The sequence below is a fragment of the Manis pentadactyla genome, chromosome 4 (genome assembly GCF_030020395.1).
Source record: "Manis pentadactyla isolate mManPen7 chromosome 4, mManPen7.hap1, whole genome shotgun sequence".
Classification (NCBI taxonomy): domain Eukaryota; kingdom Metazoa; phylum Chordata; class Mammalia; order Pholidota; family Manidae; genus Manis; species Manis pentadactyla.
The window spans coordinates 185,001,056-185,019,950 of NC_080022.1; the positions used below are offsets into that span (position 1 = coordinate 185,001,056).

General features: G+C 54.8%; 1 protein-coding gene across 8 annotated transcripts; it reads right to left on the bottom strand.

Annotated features, from left to right (window-relative positions):
* Positions 1 to 136: 136 nt before the first annotated feature.
* On the bottom strand, positions 137 to 15,225 carry EXOC7 (exocyst complex component 7). Of its 8 annotated transcripts, XM_036900265.2 has the most exons (21): positions 15,063 to 15,225; positions 14,793 to 14,858; positions 13,465 to 13,649; positions 13,170 to 13,275; positions 11,872 to 12,094; positions 10,638 to 10,805; positions 7,687 to 7,779; positions 6,687 to 6,755; positions 5,598 to 5,743; positions 5,195 to 5,347; positions 4,835 to 4,933; positions 4,396 to 4,458; positions 4,037 to 4,103; positions 3,292 to 3,330; positions 2,479 to 2,544; positions 2,069 to 2,189; positions 1,808 to 1,903; positions 1,055 to 1,118; positions 786 to 827; positions 545 to 678; positions 137 to 316 (listed from the first exon to the last, which is right to left on the bottom strand). In XM_036900265.2, exons 1-21 carry the CDS (start codon positions 15,120 to 15,122, stop codon positions 214 to 216), a joined length of 2,163 nt encoding a protein of 720 aa, XP_036756160.2. In that variant the 5' UTR covers positions 15,123 to 15,225; the 3' UTR covers positions 137 to 213. The 8 variants fall into 8 exon arrangements, with proteins under 8 accessions (XP_036756160.2, XP_036756165.2, XP_036756162.2 ...); XM_036900270.2 differs by lacking the exon at positions 7,687 to 7,779 and having other exon boundaries at positions 15,063 to 15,224; XM_036900267.2 differs by lacking the exon at positions 6,687 to 6,755 and having other exon boundaries at positions 15,063 to 15,224.
* Between the last annotated feature and the right edge of the window lie 3,670 nt (positions 15,226 to 18,895).

The window sequence follows — 18,895 nt, forward strand, 5'->3', positions numbered from 1 at the left end:
GCGTGCTGGTTTGACAAGGAACATGGGCTATGAGGAGAAGTGTAAACCAGGACTCAAGGGTTCAGAGATGGGGCTCCTGGCAGGGGAGAGGGTGGAGAAAGGTCTCTGTCCCAAAGAATGTCAAATTCACCCGGTCCAGAGGCAAGTTAACACTGGTTTATGCGTCCAATAACATGGCTGGTCTGGCAGAACCAGGCAGGGACAACAGCAGGCTCAGGCCGAGGTGTCAAAGAGGCGATCAATCATGTCACCCACCTGCTCCACACGGTACTTGATGTACTTCTCGGGGTTCTTGGTGAAGGGCACGTTGCTGTACCTGACCAGGCACTGAGGTCAGGGGGGGCTCAATTCCCCCGCTCTGCCTCAGCCTAAGGCACTCCCGAAAGGTACTGCTGAGTCATGTCCCTGTCTAGCCCTGCACCAAAGCCCAGGTGGCCCCGCATCTGCCATCCCCTCCACGTTTTCTTCGAGCAGAGAAGAGCACCGAGCCCAGCCCAAGGAAGTGGGAGCGGAGGGCTGGGGAAGGCGGGGATGGAGGGCTCACCTGTGCAGAAAGGCCCCGTAGGTCTCCTTGACAATGTTTTTCTGAGCTTGCCGGATCCGGTCCCTCTGCTCTGTGTCCGGAATAGCCCAGGCCTTCTGGATCTTGCACAACTCCTCAAGGCCGTCATTGAAGCCCTGGCCACCGAAAAGGTGCATACAGAAGCAACCCAGAGACAGATGCACTGGGTCTGTATGTCTACAACAGCAGCAGGGAGCAACAGAGGGAGAGGCTCCCACCTCACCTTGAAACGCTCCTTGATCATCTGCCGCTCCTTGTCCCGGAGCTGGGGGGTTGGGAGAGATGGCAGAGAAAGCGTTCCTCAGAGCAGAATCGCCCTGCCCCTGCTCCCTGTCCAAATATCTGAGCCCAGCTCTCCTCCTGCTGCCCTGATGGCACAGGCATCCTTTGCTCTCTCATCCCAGCAGGGTACTCGTCCATTTTTTCCCAGAGACACAACAGAAAGGATCACACCTGCTGGACAGCCCTCCCCCACCCAGGCCTTGAGCCCACCTTGACTCCTGGTTGGAATACAGGCAGATTCTTCTCAGCGAGGTAGTCAGTCACCTTTAACCAACTGTCAGGCAGAGAGAGAAGCAGAGGGCAGAGAAGGGTCAGCGGCAGGCAGCTGCTGCTTCCCTGGGGCCGTTCTGCTTCCTTTTCAATCTCTTGGTCTCCTGGGGGGGGGGGGTGATGGCAACGATCGATCGGGGTCACAACTAAGCAGGAGAAAACGGAGATGTTTTCCTTGGGAGTAGGAAGGCTCGGAGGGCTTGCTTTTAAAATTAAGGACAAGAAACACAGCATTTAATAAATTAAACAAATACTATGAACTACATACAGATCTCACAGCAAATTCAGATGGAGAAGCAGAAGAGAAAGAAAGGAGGGAGCAGAGGAGAGGTGAAGGGGAGGAAGAGGAGGCCCCCCAGGGAAGAAACACACAGAGAGAGGCCCACCAAGGGTGGGGAACTGGGGACAGGAGGAGCAGAGGGCGCTCCGCAGAGCGGGGCTCAGCCGAGTTCAGGGGGTCCTGCAACCTTGCTCTCTTTTGGGGTACACGTTACCCACATCTCTGACACTCAGCCCTTCAGCTCTTCTGAGCCTTCACCCTCGGCAGACCACGTCGCCCCCACAGGGAGCAGGACCTGGGGGAAGGAGGGGGATTCCCTCTCTACCTTATGAATGTGGCTCAAAAACAAGTGGCGGACTGCGGTCCACAGGGCAGCAGCTCCCCACTACTGACCCCACCCTGACGGGGCCCACCTGCGCTGGTACGTCTGGATCTGCTGCTCGATGTGCTCCCTGTAGGAGCGCTCAGCACTCTTCTGGGTCACAGCCACCAGCTGGATCAGCTCAGACCTGGGGTGGGGGTAGGGGGCAGGAGAGGGGGATGGGACTGGCTCCCAGGGCCCCAAAGCTGCCGGCCTCAGCAGCAACAGCAGTGGGGTGGCCTCGCATGCCCCGGGTCCTGGGTCCATGCCGGGTAAAGCACTGGCTTCCCCACCCGGACGCGCAGCCACTCACTTCTCCAGGGCCTTGAGGATGTAGTTGTAGTTGTTGTGCAGGAAGACGGCGCTCAGGGCTGGGTCCTCGTACACCTTGGACTTGCTCAGTAAGTTCAACTGCAGGTTGCCCAGGACTTTACCTGCACAGGGAAGGATGCGGTCACGCTCGCCATAGCAGTCTGGCCAAACCACCTAGGCCCGGGGCCCAAAGACCAGCTCCTGCTCCTCGCTCCTGTCCCTCCCACACTCCATGAGCTTCAGGAGCCCTTTGCTCAGTCCCCCTCGGCCTCTGAATCCAAGGCTAGGTTGCAATTCCAGAGATAAGAGGGCTCAGGAGCGGACAGCACATAGCAGAAGAGCATGGAGAGAAGGGAGGGAAAAGGCAGGGAGTCTGCACGCAGTGGCTACTGGCAGCTGGGGAGGACTCACAGATGTAGGTGCTTAGAAGGCGCTTGCTGAACTCGGAGCTGTAGCTGGTGGCGGAAGAACTGGTCTCTGCGGGAGCAGAAGTCCTGTTACTGCATCGGAGGCAGTAGCCAAGACCCTCGCCCGCCTTCCCTCAGCCCAAGGAACAACTGAGGAAACCCTGGGAGGGGCCCCTGAGCCTTCCTCAGGCAGACAGGACACAGAGGCACTCAGGGCAGAGCTGGGCACCCGCTGAGCTACCAGGTTCCCTGCTCACCCCAGGGAGCAACCCTTGGACCTTTTCTGGAACCCCAGGCAAGCCCCTCTATGGTGACGGGGTGTCATGGTTAATGCGTTGGCCCATGGGCAGCAGGAAGGCTGGCAGCCCCTCACCCCCAGGCCTGGCACATGCTGTGTGGTACCTACAAGGCCCACTATCCCACTGGTCAGGAGCAGAGTCTTAGAATGGGCGCCGCAATGCCCTTCCACCTCCTCCTCCATATCCCAAAGCCGCCTCTCAGGCTCTTCTGAACCGAGGGGACTGGCTGTCTACGCACCACAGAAGACCAAGGTGGGCGGGGACAGGAGGGGCAGTGGGGCCAGCAGGTGCCGCTAGCCTAGAGGGTGTTCTCAGGGTGCTAGACATAACAGGGTGCCGCCTGGATAAGCATAGAAATGGAGAGGGGCTGTGCAGGGAGCTGAAAGTGGGGAGCACCCTGAAGTAACTCATGTCCCTCTGATCCCCGCTTCCCAGTAGGTCCCCACGTGCCTCTGTCCCCAGGGGACCTCATGGGCCTTCAGAGGGGAAGGATGGGGCGACAGAGCTCTGCTGCTTACCTCGGGGGTCTAAAGGAATATTGTATGTGTCCCCAAGAACTACGGAGTGAAAGGCAGTGCCCTCAGAGGGGAAGGAGGGAGAGACAGAGAAGGGAGAAAGATGCAAAGTGCAAAACAGGTTAGAAATGGCGTGTCCACCCGAGGCAAGCAGACCATTCCCGTAACAGTCAGAACACAGACAGGAGGGCACCCCCAGCCTGGATCCCCTGAAGACCAGGGAGTACGCAGGAGCGGGCCGAGCTGGACACCTTGGGCCAGAGGCTACCCCTTGGCTCCTTGCCCCCAGTGTGTGGGCAGAAGGGAGGGCCTGCGGGTCCCAACCAGCTGGGCTGGGTCTCTGTGCTCACACACGCGCCCCTCCTTACATGCCACCCTCCTGCACTCCAGTCCCAGGGCAGCGATCAGCTGGTCCCCACCAGGCTGGCCCTAGAGACCAGCCCACTGAAAGGGTCAGCTGAGAGTAATTAGGAGAGATGGGGCCAGGAGGAGGCGGAGGCATGCGGAAGGAGGGCTGGGAAGGGCGCCTTCAGAAGAGTACGAGCCACTGTCCACAGCGAGGACAGGGGAGGCGGCTAAGAGGAAGGGGAGGTCAGACTGTGAAACACAGTCACAGCCCCCTCCACAGGGCCGGAGGGAATCACCTCGTCCAGAGGGGCCAGGGCCTCTGGGGGCCTGACGGCGTGTCTCCAGGCAAGAAGGAGGGCTGGGGCACAGGGCAGGGTCCCTGCTGGGAGGTGCCAAGTACCTTGGGAGGCTAGCATGGCGCCTGCCGTCTCCTGGAAGTCCAGGAGCTGCTGCAGGAAGAGGATGGCCTGCATCAGGAGAAAAAGGCCCAGGAGGAAGGTCAAGGGTCAGACTACTTCCCACACCTCCCTTCCGTGCAGTCCAGGGTGAGTGCGGGGCCAGGGGTCCGCCCAGTGACAAGAGAGGCTGCAATTTCATGTTTCACCCTATGGGTCTGGTCTGCCTGGAAAGGGCCTGTGTCTCCTGGAGTCACTAAGCACTTCATCCAACTTGCCTTCAGCACCCTGGTCATGAAGTGCAGGTGGCTCTGGGCCAGGTTGGGTCCCCTCCCCTCCCCAGGACCCCTCGGGCAGCACCTACGTTGCTTGTGAGCTCATGCACGGTGCCATCCTTGGGCATGTTGTATTCTTTGTCCGGGTCATTCTGTGGGAAAAATGACCCACTCCCTGAAACAGGTCCTGAGGCCCCGCGTCCCAGCCAGCCTGCTCATGGCGCCACCTTGTGGCAGACAGGTGTTAGGATGCCCCTCAGACACAAAGGTGAGAAAGACCGGACAGGTGAAGTGGGGTGGGGCTTCACTCTTGGGGTGGTGACTGGGGGGAGGAGCTTGGGATCCCCTGAGAAAAAAAGCGAGGTAAGTAGGTGCTGAGAGGAGACTAGCAGCCCAGCTGGCTTCCCTACGGGGCAGACCCACCCCTCCTGGAGGCTTGCTCTCCAAAGGAGCTCCCCAGGCAGGTCACCAGTGGTCCTGCCCACCGCGTGGCCTCGCGCGCGGCAGGGAGCAGGGGGGAGGGAGCACCTTGATGTTGTCAGCGAAGTCCTCCAGCGCTTTGGCTCCGACGGTCTCCATGGAGGTGATGAGGCTGGGCAGCTTGTTCTTGGTGCTGGCGGCCGTGCCCTGGGGAAGCACACGCCTGCCTGCACAGCGGCCCCGAGCCCCAGCCAGCGCCCGCCGCTGCAGGCTGTGCATGGGGCCCAGCTTCTTCCCAGCCCCTCACCCCAGGCGCCGGCTTTCTTCTCCCATCATTCTGTCTCCATGTGCCCAGGGCCCTGTGGCAGCTGATTCCCACTCACCCTCTGAGCGGGTGTGTGGGGCCGGGAACACCAGGTAACAAGATTCCTCCTCCCTGTGTCCCCAGGGGCCTCCCAACCCGCATACCTGGAGCACCTGGTCAAACTCAGGCTTGGTCTGCTTCAGGTGCCTCAGAATGGGGAAGACGGTGAGCACGGCAGAGAAGTCGTGCCGAATGATGGCCTTCCGGGCAGCAGACACGATATTCTCCCCCTCGAGCATCAGCCCGTCCAGGGCATCCTAAGATGGGCAAGGACACGGCTCAGGGAGGAGGCAGAGAGGTGAGAGCTGGTTCCCAGAAGGGACCCCATCCCGAGTCCCCAGGGAGGCCCCCAGGGAAGCCTGCATGCTGCGGCAGGGAGAGGGCGTGGGTGACGCCCTGAGGTGGAGGTGACGGCTGCAGTTGAGGGCGAGGGACCTTAGGCCTGCACAAACGCAAGCTTCTGCAGGGACAGCCCCTGCCCAGGCCCAGAGCACGGCAGGGCAGGACCTGTATCAGGGAGTCAAAGGTCCTCTTCTGATGGTGCTCAGGGATGACACCCATCAGCAGCTGGTACTCGCTCTGGGCCAGCTTGACGAAGGCGCTGATGCAGTGAATGTAGGCGTCGGTCTCCACGTCCAGCATGTCATCTCTCCCTGGGGGACACAGTGCCCTGAGCTGCTGCTCTGAGGGAGCCATTCTCCCTGCTTGGGGTGGTTGGTCTCCTCAGCTCCTGGCCTGTAGCCCAGGCTGGCAGCAGATGGGGAGGAGGAAGACAGCTCTGGCAGAGAGCCGAGAGGACTCCGGCAGGCCTGACTGGGTTTGGGGGGAGAAACGGGCTGAATCTAGCCTCTTGGCCACATAGAGTGTTTACGTCCCAGAGCATCAGGTACTCTAGGTAGTGGAGATGATAAAGGGAGGAAAGATTCCTAAAGCCACCTCCTGGGTAAGGTATGTCTGACCCCAGGATGGAGGTCTTTGAATATACTAGTAATTGGGCAGCAAGGGTTGGGCAGGAGGCAGCGCCAGCTCAAGAAGGCGGGTACCATGTCATCCACCTGAGAAAATGCTGGGCCTCTGGAGGCAGTTATCAGCACAGCCAGGCCTTCTGAAATGTCTAAGGCGGTGGACTACAGCCTACAAGGCTAGCTAGCATGGGGTCAGATTTTGAGAAGAGGTAATATGAGTTCTGGTAGGGTGGGCTCCTTGGCTGTCAGCTGCCCCAGGAGAGACCGGGCCCCACTACTGAGGGCTGGGTCCTGTGAGCAAAGGGATGCACCCTGAGACAGAGCTATGGAGCTGATGCTGGAGCCAGTGCTGGGGCTCCCTGCCCTTCAGGGAGCAGCCTTCCCTCTCTGCCCGCCTTCCAAGTGGCAGCAACTTCTCCCCTTGGCCCAGGCCCTGACAGCCAGGCGTGCACTCCCATCTGGAGAGAGGCAAGGAGACCTAGTGCCCAAAAGAGAGAGAGACTGGAGAGAGGTGAGTAGGTCTGGCCCATCCTCAGAGCAAGTGGCCTGGCTGGGCCAGGCCAGAGCAGGCCCTCCATGGGCTGCTGCCAGGGCGGCGGTGGCTGCCCTTGGGCTGGGCTGTGGTACTCACCAGCCAGTGGCCTGTGCTTGTCGTTCAGGGCCTCGGACAGATGCTTAACTCGGAAATCATGCTCGTGACCTAGCAAGACGTCGGCCGCACAAACACAAGCAGCGTTTATCCAGGGGCCAGGTGGGTTGCCCCTCCAGGGATGGACAAGAAGCCCTCAGTCTCCAGGAGGGGGATGTGAGATGGGGTGTAGGGGGAGTGGCACTGGAGAGGGCTCTGAGCCCCTCCTCCGCCGCAGGCCACCGTGGGCACAGCCGTTTCAAGCCTGCCTTGCAGTGCCCTGCCTTGTGATGCCCCAGCCCATCCTTGGGGGCTGGTTTCCCCAGGCCTGGAAGCCGAGGGAGAGCCGTGGGAAGACCAGGGAGGGTTCTGCAGAGCTTCTGGCGGCCGCAGACAGTGCGATGCTGGGCCACAGGGGTTTATCCCCCTCACCATATTTGGGGAGAGACCCACATAGAGAAATGTCACTGCTGAGAATGGGACAGCCTTCTTTTGTCCCGCAGAGCCATTCTTTTGAAGGAGGGTTAGGTCTACCAGGGCAGGGCTATCCTTCCTCTGCCAGGACGTAGGGAGGGACACGGCCTATGGGCTGCCCATCTCTCTGTGACAAACACTCTCTTTCCTAAAGTTGTAGGAGGCCAGTGGCCGCAAGGCCTAGGCTGGCTTGGTCCTGCCACTGCTGGTCCGAGCGTGAAAGGGCTGCCCACGACAAGGATCTCCCTCTGAGTTCAAACAGGAGACAAGGACAGAGACAGGATGGGTGGGGGGGGTAAACCTCAGGGAGGGCAGAGCTGCCGTCAGCAAGACAGGACTAGGCCGAGGCCACGAAACCTGTCCCTGTGCCAGCCAGGGTGCATGGCACCAGGGACCTGCAGTTCCCCCACCCTGCTTCCCTCCCAGGGTTTCCCCCAAGGCCCTCCTAGGCGGTCGGAGGCTCTGCCCTGCCATGTGAGTGGACACACGGTGGAGGAGGAGGGTCAGGAGAGGAATACAGGGTGATTACCTTCCAGAGGAATGAGGTTAGAGCCCCCCTTTTTCCCATCTAGACCATGCTGGGAATACTGTTTCAGAAGGTTCTGAGCCTTCCGGATCGTCCCTGTCACCAGAGCCACACAGAGAGGAGATAAGAAGACCTAGGAAATGAGTGAGAGAAAACAGCAGCAGCCCTCCACCTGCCCCCCAGGCCCCACACTGGCCCCCCAAGAGTGAGCATGCTCACATACCCTCTCTCCCAGCAGGCCCTTCCCCAGCCCTCTGGAGACCCTACAGGCAGAGATGAAGGAATGGACATATTTTGTTCCCCAGATGAGGCTCCTGATTCTGCTACTGAGCCTTTATTGTTTGGACTTGAGTTCACTTTGGGCAAGTGCCGAGGGTGAAGGAGGTAAGATGGCAAAGACCCAGCGGGGGAGGCCAAAAAGAAAAATACTACTGAGCCGCATCTAAATCAGACTAGGGCTTGGGCTGGAGAAGCCAGTGCTAAGTTCCCACACCTGGGCTGGCAGAGCCTGGGGGCACCTTGAGGCGGCAGGCCCACGGCCCAGCCCCAAACACCGGGCAGAGCTCCCTGGGGGCGCTCAGTGTTGGGACGGGGCCAAGCAGTCGTCAGCGGAAAGCGGAACTGGTAGCTGGTGAGACGGGGCTGGGCTTCCTGGGAGAGCAGGGCCCGAATGGAAGCTTGGGGACCCAGGGGCAGCCTAGCCCTGCCCCACTTGCCCAGATCACCAAAGCAATCGGAAAAACCTCCAAAGCTGAGAGAGCCAGAACCACCACACAGAGAGGAGTGGGGGCAGGAGGAGAGGGGGGTGTGCTCTCGGCAGGGGGGAGAAAAACGACAGGATCACAGTGAAAACCAGACCAGTGCCCACAGCCTCGGGATCAGCCACCTCTGTGGGAACGACACACCTCAGGGCAGAAAATGTAGGAAATAAAACAGCATTTAAAACAGACTCCAACAGTCGCCTTGTTCATAAAACGTCTGGGGGAGGGAAGCACCCATAAGCCTGACTCTGGTCCCTCTTCTTTAGAGACTCCTGTGCCCCTTATGCCCCAATCCCTGTGACCCAGAACACAGTGAGGCAACTCCCCAGAGAGCTGGGCGAGAACGGGGCAGGTCTGGAGTGGCTCATTTCCTTCTGTTTGCACCACCCCACAGTTAGCTACTAACGGCCAAGTTCAGGTGGCTCAGCATCTGACTCCCTACGTTCCCCCTTCTGCAAGCGGCCTGTTTAATGAGTGAATCAAATTCCTGCCCCACAACCGACCTGGAGCAGTTGGGCCTTCAGGAGCCTGGCCAGCCGCTGGCATGGAGGTGAATCAGGGACGTGGATCAGGCAGCCGCCAAGAGCATCAGGCGCCCAAATACCACGGAGACTCCGAGGTTGATGTCTCATTACTGACCTAAGGCGGCCTCCCTGCACCTCTCCTCAGGGCCAGGAAGTGAGGTCCCAGGGGCCTGATTCCCTAATTTCCAACATCAGTCCTGAGCCCACCAGCTCCTGACAATTCTTGGAAGCCCACAGAAACCACAGGGTCCCTCACAGCCAGAGCTTCTCTTGGGCCTAGAAGCGGAGGGCAGCTTAGGTCCACCGTGAGCCCCTGAGATCAGATTGCTTCCTGTGGGAGGCCCCGTCCTGCCTGGCCAGCCAGCACTCTTGGGGTGATGCAAATAGGGTCCTGGGGCCAGCAGTGGGCCCTTCAAAGAGACAGAGGGGAAGAGAGCAGGACTGGCCGAGGCCCAGGCAGTCTCATAGCCTCTCAGAGACAATCCCGCGCCCAACACTCGAAGGTGCAAGATGGACCAGCCCCCATGCAGCCCGCTAAAGCCCAGCAGGCTGCCCTAGCAGAGTCACTGCAGCACGTTTTCTAGGGCACCACCAGGATAGCCACACCAGAGGGGGAGAAGGCAGTGCCTCTGCAGCTGAGGCCACCAGGCTCAGCGACCCCGTGCTCTGCACACGTCATCCCTGCAGACAGCCTCTGCTGATCAAATGAGGGACAGGGGCTCTGAGTATGAACAGACTCCTTGCTCTGTGAGGGGCACAGGCAGGTAGGGAAAACGAAGAAACAAAGGGTGTAAGCTCCACACAAAGCCTGCTGTCGGGAGGGTCCGACCGACAGGCCGCCCCCTGGGGTACGCCCTGGCAGGGTGGGAGCGGCGCTCTGCTTTGGGGGCTTCCTCTCCCTGGTGCTGCCTGCAGCAGCCCCTCAGCATGCAGTATCCTGGCCTCTCCTTGGGCTGAGGGCCATGTCCCTCCACAGCCAGGCTTGCGAAGCTGTGGCTGACACGCAGGGACACTGTTTACTTGGGAGTACAGACTACGGGGACATGACGACAGGAGAAGGGTCAACTGAGCTGCTCCCTCAGGACCGACTCCCCAGCCCAGGCCTCCCCCACCTCAACACTCCCTCCGCTTTCCCACCTCAAGGCCCTGACTGTGCGCAGCCTGAAAGCCAGTTCTTCAGAGAAGATGGTCTGGAATTTTTGTTACTTTCTGGATCAGTTGTGAATATGTAAGCTTCCCCATCTACTTCTCAGCTATGTGCCACTTCCAGCACCCCTGACTTTCTGGAAGGTGAAGGCTGCCGTGCCTGCCCACTGTCACAGCTGCAGCAGCGTGCCTGGCCTCCTGACAGGGCAAGGGAGGGAGGGGAAGCAGGCTGAGCCCGTGGCTCTGCCCTGGTACCGCCACCTTGCCTCTCCACGTCTGTGACTCCCAGCTCCGAAGGTATGTATGCAACCCTTAGCCCCTGTTGGGCAGAAAGAAGGGCTTCCCTGGACGGGGCCTTGCTGGGTGGGTAGACACCTGCTTTCTGTCCTGTGGACCTCCAGTCGGGGTCACCATGAGGACAATCTCTGGTGGGGCCTGTGCTGCTGACTCCAGGGCAGCAGAAGCAATCCAGGTCCCACGCGGCCTTCTGGCTGGTGCTTAATGGGCCTGGGCGGGGGCTCACCTGGCCTCTTGATGGGCTTCTTGGTGGGCGTGTCTTTCCTCTTGTTGGGGATGGCAGGGGAGTAGGGAACTCCGGAGGAGGAACTGCTCTTCCGGAAATGCTCCTTCAGGCCCTTGACGGAGCGCTCCAGCTGGCTGGAGCGAATCTGGTAGTAGACGTTCATGAAATCTGAGGAGAGGTGGGGCAACAGAGTCGTGGCAGCCATGGCCCCTGGCCTGCCCGGCCACAGGAGTGCTTTCCCCTCCGATGCAGCTTGCGGGGCGGCAGCGCGGCCTGCTATTTCTGTTTGCTAACCACTTTCTGGTGTCTGCTCTGGCTCACAGCCCCCTATGTGGCCTTGTCCCAAATCAGGCAAATGCTTAAAAGGGAAAACATCCCCCAGGGGAACCAATGATCAGTTGTAAGTTTTGAAAGTAAGGTTTTTTTAGATAAAAATATAAAGTTGAATCCACATTCATTTGGTAAGGGGTCAAATATATGAGCAATTAGAGGAGGCAAAGAGACAAGTGTCAGTGAATGAGAAAACACCCCGTATTTTTAGCCATTAACAAAGTGAAAATTCGAAAAATTAGAGGGCTGTGCCAGCTCCATCAAGTAACTAAGATAAATAAAATGAATGAAGAACAAACAGCCATGAGACTGCTGTGTGTCTGCCAACCAGTCCCATGTGCCTGGAGAGGAATTCGGATTGGCAAAGTTACACATTTGTTTGGATGTTTCTACACCTTTGAGAATTACACCTTTGAGAATATACCCCAAAGACCTCCTTATATAAGGAAAGCAAGCCAAATAAGCATGCCCACCACAGCACTAATTATCAAGACTAGAAAACGGGAAAATTCTAAAGTGCAAACAAGGGGGAAAAAGATACGGATACCAGGGTACATTTTGGCAGGGCCCCAAGTTAAAAACAGACCAAAGCACATAGGCTCTGGCTGAGAGGTGCTGAGGAGCCTGAAGGCTGCCCACCGGCTGGCCTCTTACCCTGAAAGTCTCCCTAGGCTTCCCACAGCACAGCGTGTGCACCATGGATGTGTTCATGTGGTCAACACATGGTGGCCCTGAGACCTGTCACTGTGCAGTTTATACATAAACTGTAGATTTATTGCTGATATATTGTTTCCTAATGTTTCTTTTTATTTAAAACAAATCCAGGTGAATTAAAGAAATAAAGGGGAAAAAAAATCCCACTACTCTGGCCCCACCACAAGGGCCCCCACCTGGGCCAGCTCACCTTGGTTGCGGCCATATTCCACCAGCCAGCGGGAGATGCAGATCACGTCCTGGAGCACCCCCTCGGGGAGGTGCTCCAGGGGCACCTCCTCCTGGGCCTCCAGCTCATCCTCACCGCTGATCAGATCCAGGATGAGCACAGGGGAGACGACCTTACTGTGCCAGGTCATCAGGCCGCGAAACTCGGACTCCAGAGACTCCTTCCCCCGCTCAAACAGCAGCTTCTGCAGGGGCAGCAGGAGGAAGGAAGGGAGGATCCAGAAGTGGGAGTGGCCCTCAGAGTTCTCCAGCCCTGACACCCCTCTGTGTGAGCCTAGGTTCCCACCCGTGACTGCGGTGTACTGAGGATACCGGTGTGTCCCCGCTGGGTCACCAGTGCACAAGGTACTGATCCTGTCGACCCTCCAGGCCATCAGGTGGGCCCTGCACAGCCAGAGACCACTGGCTGGTTACCAGTTTGCCCCAGTGTGGAGAAAGGAAAAGCTTTCGGGGTGGGACAAAGGACACCCCCCATCTCAGCCTACTCGCTCTTCTGGGCAAGACACAGGCCTGAGGGCCAGAACTGTGGGGCCCCCAGGAAGGTGTGCCAGGTATCTCCTCCTGATATTCCTCACCCTCTTGGGGGCCTGGGGCTCTGTGCCCACCATGTCTTCTGTCTGCATCCTCTCCTTTCCTCAATGCGGGGAGTAAACCTCACCCCCTACCAAGCCTGACCCCATCTTGCTCTGGTGACTTAATGACTCCAATACTTAAACATAAAGATACGAAGCAAAAAAAATTCAACATAAAACATGAATGCGGTTCCTGGAGTAGTCAGAGTCACAGAGACAGAAAGGTGAATGACACAGCAGGGCTGGGAGGAGAGGAGAAAGAGGAGTTAGTGTTTAATGGGTGTTTCAGTTTGGGATGATGAAAATATTCAGGAGATGGATGGTGGTTACTGTTACACAACAGTGTGAATGTAATTAATGTCACTGAATGGCACACTTAAAATGGTTAAAATGGTAAATTTTATATTATACACATCTGACCACAATAAAAAAATGTACTTATAAAACACAAATGTTAAATGAACATTTTACATGTAATTTATAATGTAGGTAAATTATAAAAATATAGTAACGTAAAAGAAATGTGTATTTGTAATTCCTGAGGCAGAGGTCTTAATGTTTGTGTGTATTGTAGTATATACTTCTGTTTGTTCTACTATATTCTTCTCTAAGCTGCTCCAGTTGGTCGTGACACCAGGGCAGGGACTGACGTCCCCACACCTCTCACATTACCCTGCAGTCCCCTCACCACTTTGTTGAGCTCTGGGCTGTCTGGGCTATTGTCCTGGAAATACTCCACAGCCTTCTGAATCTTGGCCATGCTTCCCAGGTACTCTTCCAGCCTGCCTGTGGGGCTGGGAAGGAAAAGAGTTGCATTAGTCTGGGTGGATGGCAGATGAAGAGGAAGGATCAAGGGAATGGTATTTGGAAGGAGAAGCAGAGAATTAACACAGGGACAACAGGCTCAAATTTGTTGTACCCCTCCAGCCTAGGGCTGCTGGCCCAGGAAGCATCGGGAATACGACCCTCTAGCCCTGGCTCACCCCTCCTTGATGATCTTCTCAGTGTCACTGGCCACATGGTAGTAGCTGATGACATGGTCCAGGCAGGACAGAGTCTTCTCGACATTCTCCTGCAGCCGCTGCAGGTTCTCTGTCTGCTTGTGCACTGGGATGATGGAGTTCTCCAACTTCATAAGGCGGCTCTCAAAGGACGACAGGATAGACACCTGCAGGAGGAAGCCGGGTGCTCTCAGGCCTCAGGGTTGTCCCAGGACTGCTTCTGCCCACCCACCAGGTCTTCGGTATTTGCTGCCTTTTCTCCGATTTTCTAGACAATAAGCTCTATGAAGGAAGGAACACGGTGTGCATGTTCATCACTGTATCCCTAGTACCTACTGTGTGCCCAGCACATAGGAGGTGGCCCAAAAAACTGGATGAAGTTTGATTTGAAGGCAACCAACCCTCAAATTAATTCTTTCCGAGATAATCGCTCCAGGATGGCTTTCCTTTGACCCTTTGAAGCCAAATCTCAATTTCTGTTCTCTCTGAAGCTTTCCAAGACTGGACAGGAAGTAGTTTCATACAGAGTATCCTCAAATGCATTTCTGGTACCTTCAAAACCTTCTCTCTCTAAGGGTGCATCTCATTAAGTAAAGACTGGGACTTTATGATTGTGTTAGTAAGTACACACCCAAGTTTGCAGCTATTCAATTTATGCTTTTCCAGTCTTCTCTAGAAATTAGGAAGGAAACTCATATTTGTCGAGCACCTGTTGAACAGAATACACCAGGTACTGTCAAGATGTGTTCTCATGCATTAGCTCTTAGGACCTTCACAGCCACACTGGGAGGCTGGAGTTGTCTCCATTTCAGTAGACTAGTTAGTTGAGGCCCAAAGCTACCGGTCAGGAGCCACACACAAATACGTGGAGGGGCGAGGACTAGATCGAGATCTGTGAGGTCAGAGCTTTTTCTACCCCTTCAGCCCTCTAGGGTGAAAGCTGAGTGTTCTCTAGACCCTCAGGAATCTCAGGGATGCTAACCCTGCCACCTGAATTGAGAACAACACCTGACAAATACCCAGCCCACCTAAGGCAATAGGCTGACTGAATGTGGGAGAGGAGAAAGAATGGAGAGTTTGGGAAAGAATGGAGAAAGCAGAAAGTTCACTCCAGCAGGGGCTGTGGCATCCTCAGCGAAGGGGCAGACAAGGGGAGGAGCTGGCCACACTGTTGCTAGAGAAATCCTCACATTATCATCATCACCACGGGGGGCCAGAACCCCGGGCCTTCGGTACCAGAGCCGCCAGGTCACAGGGCTTCCTCCAGGGTCTGGAGGCCCTCCACCTCTCCCAGCTGAGTAGTTACTCACCATATTCTTGGTGAGCTGGTCGCTCTTCTCCAGGCTGTCTCGGATGAAGGACAGCGTCTCCTCCTCCTGGGGGTGGCGAAGAGGAGGGCATCACAAGAAGCGGGAGGCCAAAGGAGATCGCCGCGTCCCAGCCCCTTGGCCTCACCCCAACCCCATCACCTAGCAGGGTGTGTTCTCTCCCACCCCTGCCTCCTCCCTGAGTAGAAGCCCCAGACCGGTTCTCGGCCCTTTCCTTCACTTCTCTTCCCGCCTGCCCAGCCCCAGTCCCACCTGCTTCAGCTTGTCTTCGATCTCCCGCCGCCGGGCAGACGCCTCCTGCGGGGGAATCATCGCTCTCACCCTTCGGCTCTCACTCCCCAGGACCTGGCCTCAACGAGTCCTCTCGGCTCCCGTTCCGTCACACCCACTTCCGCTCCTGGCCCCGCCCCGGGGCTGCTGCTGGTGCCATATTGGGAGTGGTAGGTGGAAATGCGCCTGCGCAGAGCCCAGTAAAGGGCCAGTGCAGGCAGCCATGATGGGTGTGGCCGGGAAGTCTGGCCGAGACCCTCCTCTGTGCAGGTGCTCTGCCTGGTCGAAGGTTCTTGGGTGGTGTTCTGTGTCAAGGCTGTCAGGAGTTACCAGCTCACTTGGGAGGATTAGACAAGGTCGCTGAGCAAGGCGACGAATTTGTCTTCCTAAAGCACATACTGTGTCTCATTCCCCATAGAGCACAGCACACAGTGTGTCACACAGTACGTGCTCATGTAATGAACTAGGGGCTTGTGTATTGGTTTCCCCCTTAGGCCCTACGTTTATGCCAAAGCTTACAGAGCAGGCCCTGTGTGAAAGCCCTGGGCTTGGGGCTGGGGACAGAGTGGTTGCCCATGGCCCCAGGCCATCCATAACCATAATCCTGACTTGTGCCAAGGCCCAGCCAAATTCTAGGGGCTGGTGGAGTCCTCAGAACATCCATTGGGGGCTTGGAGCTTGCTGTACAAACCCTACTCTAGGGTGTTTGTGTGGTGTTATTAGTTGGGAGTGAGGACCAGGTTGGTGGTAGAGAATGGCTTCTGCTGGGAACTTACATAGGCCTGGAAAAGGTGAAAGCAAAGGCTGAAAGACCCCAGATCTATCTGAGGGATTGGGGCCCCGGGCGCTATTGTCAGCTAAGGACTGAGGGGGGCCTGCCCGCAGGTATTCAGATACACAGGGAACATTTCTCCAGGGGCTTTGGGGAAATTAGGAAGGTTTGGAGGGCTGGCAGGGCATCTTCCTGGAGCTCTAAGACATTTCAACTCCTCTGCCCAAAGTCTCCTCTACCCATAGCTCAGGGCAGATGCCCCTGGATCCAGACTCCTGAATCCAGAATGTTCTGGATTCACACAAGACCTAGCTTCTGCAAAACCTAGCATATTCCTTCCTCTATCCTGTCCCTGCTCACCCGCCTCTGCCCCCAGTCTCCGGGGAAGTAAGGAGCCGTGTAGCTTTGTTCTGGCCCTCTGGAGCCAGCATCCAAGCACAGGAAGATAGACAACAAGGCATGTGCTGGTAAGGGCACCAACTCATTGGGTTCCCAGATCTCCCCCAGGACCTGGCTCCTCAAAGAAGAGGAAGAAATGGGAGAGAGACTGGAGAGAGACAGGGCAGTTCTTCTGCCCAGGCAGGAGGTCACCATGAAAGGAAAGACAATGAAAGATATATCCAAGAGGTGCAGCCCTGTTGTTAATGGGGGAGCTAGAAAGGCAGCATCATGGTGGAGACGAAGTAAAGGGAAAAGTTTACACAAAAGCTACAGTACAAAATGAGTGGCTTGGAGGGCTGCAGTGGTAAAGGCTTTGGACTCAGATGGACCAGCCAGGAGAGCCTCATTCAGCATTTAACCTCTCTGAACAGCACCTAGCTCATAGTAGGTACTCAAAAAATATATGGATGACATCATCTAAGTTTCCTTCACTAAGTGTAATTTGGTAACCAGCTGTCATGTATTAAGAGCCTTCTGTTTGCCCATCTCTGTTACAAACACCATCCTTGCTTGTTATCCTGTCTAATCCTCACAACAAACTTACAAATCAGGCACATCTGTTGTCTCTGGTCTGCAGTTGAGGAAGTTTGGGCTCACAGAGGTCAGCGGCGCTAAGTCAACACAGCTGGCTGGGTACAGCTGAGGCTGTTCTCTGCCTCCCTTTGCTGGGTAGCTCAGGAGTTTTGTTTATGTAAGTTATGCAAAACTGCCAATCTGATTTACAAGAATATCCATTGTAAAAAGCAGGTTATATTTATGACAACCATATCTAGTGCAAGTAGACAGAATGAAAAGATGAGTTTGAATTATTCTCAACCCAATGTCAGGCAGGTGTTGACAAGTAGACATTGATTCAGTAAAAGCTGTAATTCCCCAACTATACTTGGCACCAGCAGCTTTAGCAAAAGGTGTTTCGGTTGCAGCTTCGGAAGCTTTGGTTCTCATTTGCAAACTTGTGCAGATCACGGAGGTGCCATAAGGCAGCCGAGCCCCACGTGACCCACTCAAAGCTCTCTTCCCGGAGGGAAGGAGGGAAGGAGGGAGAGGAGCTCCCTCCTTCAGCAGCGTGTACTTTAGTTTGGTAACTTCCATTTCTGACGGTGTGCTCTTTCTGAGGAATCAGGGGTACAATTCCTCCAAATGGATGTTTCCTGGCCCCGCAGCAATACTGAAACTGTGTATGCTGTGACATAAATGACCATAATAGTGTATTTTCCCTGGGACTGCAGCCATTTAAAATATGACAGGTGCATTGCAAAAACACTTCAAGAAAACACCGCCAAAAATGCTAAACTGATAAGTAGAGTAGATGGATGATTCATTTTCTCTAGTTTCAAAAAATGGTGAACTTAAATTACCTTTCTATTAAAACACTTCTGAGAAACAAATCTTCCTTTTTTCTGTAATGCTCAAAAACAGTCTATTTTCTTCTTTTAGAAACCACCAGTCATCAACAGTGCTGTCCAACAGCGTGGTCAGGATGGTCTTTCATTTTTTTCTTGAAATCCTCTTAGATGCAAAATGAGAGAAAAGACCAGAGGTGGGCAGGCTTTCTCATGCTTTCTTCTAAGCAAGAGAGAGCAAAGGAAATGTGGAGTGTGCTTCGAGCTACCTGTGGGCGTGAATCTACAATTGCGTATTAAAACTATTTTTCAAATTAAATGTAATATTTATTCAAGGTTAAAAAATAAATCTGTAAAGAAGGTGTAAAGTGGAAAACAAAGGTGCCCTCCCCCTCCTTGGTCTCCAGGCACTTCTGTCCCAGATGTCACCAGAGTTCTGACACCAGATGTGTTCAAACAGCTCCAAGCTTATTATACACAGAATAAACTCTTCTTTTTTAAAAGACAAAACATAAATGCCATCCCATTAAATGTGCTTTCCCGTTTCCTGCATCAACAGTATACCTTGATCATCTTTCAATATAGAGATATGCTCCATTCTTTGTCTAGTATCTCATTGAACAGGTAGAGCGCATTGAAGCAGTCTTCTATTAATGGACACTTAAATTGTTTCCAGTTTTTTGCTGTGGGAAACCCCTCCCCTGAACCTAGAGGGCTTGTACATGACCACCCCAGTACAGACATCCATACATGACTAAATTAAAACATGTATATACCTTAAAAATTTTTATAGATGTGTACAAATTGCCATCCAACATGGTTGAACTAGTCTATACTTTCAATAACAATGCATAGGTGTTCCTATTTCCTCACACTTTAACTCACACTAAATATTGTCAAACTTTAACATTTTTTCCAATCTGTTAGATGAGAAATGGCACCTCATGTTTAATTTTGAACTAAATGGGAAGGAAAATACAACTTATCAAAATTTGTGGAATGCAGTGAAAAAAAAATGCTCAGAGGAACATTTATAACACTGAATGGATCCATCAGAAAAGAAAGATCTAAATGCAGTAATCTAAGGTTCTACCTTAGAAAACTAGAAAAAGAAAAAGTAAATTAAATCCAAAATAAGGAGAAGGAAAATAATAAAAATTAAAACAGAAATCAATGAAATTGAAGACAGAAAATTAGTAGAGAAAATCAAGACTATCAAAAGTTTGTTCTTTGAAAAGATGAGTAAAGTGATAACCTTG

Excerpts from the sequence above, each read along its gene's own strand:
- EXOC7 (XM_036900265.2), bottom strand. The coding sequence starts at position 15,122 with ATGATTCCCCCGCAGGAGGCGTCTGCCCGGCGGCGGGAGATCGAAGAC. Across the intron at positions 4,934-5,194 it reads AGTTTGACCAGGTGCTCCAG|GGCACGGCCGCCAGCACCAA; the intron begins GTATGCGGGTTG and ends GTGCTTCCCCAG. Across the intron at positions 3,331-4,036 it reads CGCCATGCTAGCCTCCCAAG|TTCTTGGGGACACATACAAT; the intron begins GTACTTGGCACC and ends TTCACTCCGTAG.